This window comes from Entamoeba nuttalli, assembly GCF_000257125.1.
Source record: "Entamoeba nuttalli P19 unplaced genomic scaffold asmbl_1881, whole genome shotgun sequence".
Lineage (NCBI taxonomy): Eukaryota > Evosea > Mastigamoebida > Endamoebidae > Entamoeba > Entamoeba nuttalli.
The window spans coordinates 1-2,090 of NW_008574923.1; the positions used below are offsets into that span (position 1 = coordinate 1).

Here is a 2,090-nt window from a genome sequence, read left to right on the forward strand (position 1 = left end):
ACACAAACCTAAAAAAAAAATTTGAATAAAAAAAATAATGATAAAAACAAAAAAGAAATAAAGAAAAAAAGATCTTAACAACTAAAAAAGTTTATATTATTTACATGAAGTTGTTGTATTTTGTATTATTAGTTGTCTTTGTTTCTGCAACTCCCAAAACCAACTCAACAGAAAAAAAACAATCTTCAATTGACAAGTTGATTAATGATGCTACAAATACTTCAAAACCTATTCCTGTTGTTGAAGTCGATCCATTAAACACAAATGAAACACAAAAATTAATCAAGGAACTTGCTGATGCAGAAGTTACAAGAAATACCTTAAAAGAACAAACAAAAAAAGCCCAAAAAGCATTATTAAAACAAACCGAAGAACTTGCTAAGGAACATAAAATTCGAATGAAAAAAATTAAAGAACAATCACAAGATTTTGAGAAAAGAGAACATTTAAGAGAACAAGTTGAAGAGGCGAAATTAGCATTATTACATGCTAATGGAAGTTTTGTAGAAACTAAAAATGATGTTGCTGCATTAAAGAATTATACAGAAGAAGAAATGAAACAAATTGAATATCAAAGAAAGATTCAATTACGTGATAAGATTGATGCAGAAAGACGAAGAGTTCAAATAGAAAAATTAAAGAATGCACTTAATAAAAAACAACAAGAAATGGAAAAGAAAATAAAAGCACAACATGAAAAAGAAGATAAAGCTTTTAAAATTGCTCATCAACGATTATTAGAAAAATTTGATAAAGAAAGAAAGATAAGAAAAGATGCATTGATGAAAAAAGAAATGGAATTAAGAAAGATGAGAGCATTAGAATTTGAAAAATTTAGAACAGAAGTTGAAATGGAAAGAAAGATGAAACGATTAACTATTGAAGAAACTCAAAAACAATTATTAAACCTTAGAAAAGCAGAAGAAATTAAAAGAGAAATTGTAAGAGAAGGAATTAGATATAAAAAATTATTAGAACAACAAAAAATGAAAAAAGCAGAGGAAAAAGCTAAAATGATTGAAGATCTTAAGGATAAAGCTGTTAATTTAATGCTTCAAAAAGAAGATTTAAATAGAAAGAGAAAGATTGAAGCTACAGAATTAATGAATGAAGTAGCAAATGCTAAAAAAGAGATAGAAACAAATATCAAAATCACAAAAAAAGGAATTCAATCACGAAGAGAAAGAAAAGCAGCAATAAGAACAGCTACAATTCGATCAGAAAGAACAAAAATGAGATATTTAAAAATTAAAGCATTAAAAGACATTTTAAGTAAAAAACTTGCAGCAGAAGAAAGAATTTATAAAAAGAAATTAGAAGAACAAAAGAAAATTAAAGCATTAGAATGTAAAGCAAGAGGACTTGTTAAGAGATTAAGTAATATTGCAAAAGAATATAATAAAAGAAGTATTGAAGTTATCAAAAAAGTTAAAGCAGAAAAGAAAGCATTATTAATTAGAAAAATGTTACTTGAAAAAGCTGATGAAATTAATGAAAAACGAAGTTTAATAAATCAATTTAAATTAAAGATACGACAATTAGAAGAACAAGAGTTAAAACATCAAATGCAATTAAGTGGAGTTGAAAAAGATATTTTAAATCAAAGAACATTAGCTAAAATTATTAGAATGAAAACTATGAGAGAAAGAATGAGAAGAAAGAGAATTCTTGCATTAAAAAAGAATTTAAGAAAAATGTATTTGGAGAGACGAGATATGTTATGGAAGAAACGATGTATTAGATTTAGAAAAACAGCTAATATGAAACAAAATGAAGAGTTAAGAAAAAGAAAAATAGCACGTATTATTTGTGGAAAGAAGTATTGGAAGAAACAAGCTCCAAAAAAATGTTATGATTTTATTGGAGGAAAATATCACGATTTAATCCATAAACCAGGTAAAAATATATTCAGATGTCCATTTGAAAAATATCATGGAATTACTAAATGTGATAGTATTGAATTGCCTTGAACTTAAAACAAATGAATTTATTTTTTACTTCTTTCATTTTTAAATCTTTTTTTTTAAATAACAAAATTATTATAAATTTTGTTAATTTTAAATATTTTAAAATAATACTTTAAATTGACT

The 2,090-nt window shown here is 24.5% G+C and overlaps 1 protein-coding gene across 1 annotated transcript; it reads left to right on the plus strand.

Annotated features, from left to right (window-relative positions):
• Positions 1-104: 104 nt before the first annotated feature.
• On the plus strand, positions 105-1,970 carry ENU1_000730 (hypothetical protein; the record flags this gene model as incomplete). Its single annotated transcript, XM_008856407.1, has 1 exon — positions 105-1,970. The coding sequence occupies one exon, from the start codon at positions 105-107 to the stop codon at positions 1,968-1,970; it is 1,866 nt and encodes a 621-aa protein (XP_008854629.1).
• Between the last annotated feature and the right edge of the window lie 120 nt (positions 1,971-2,090).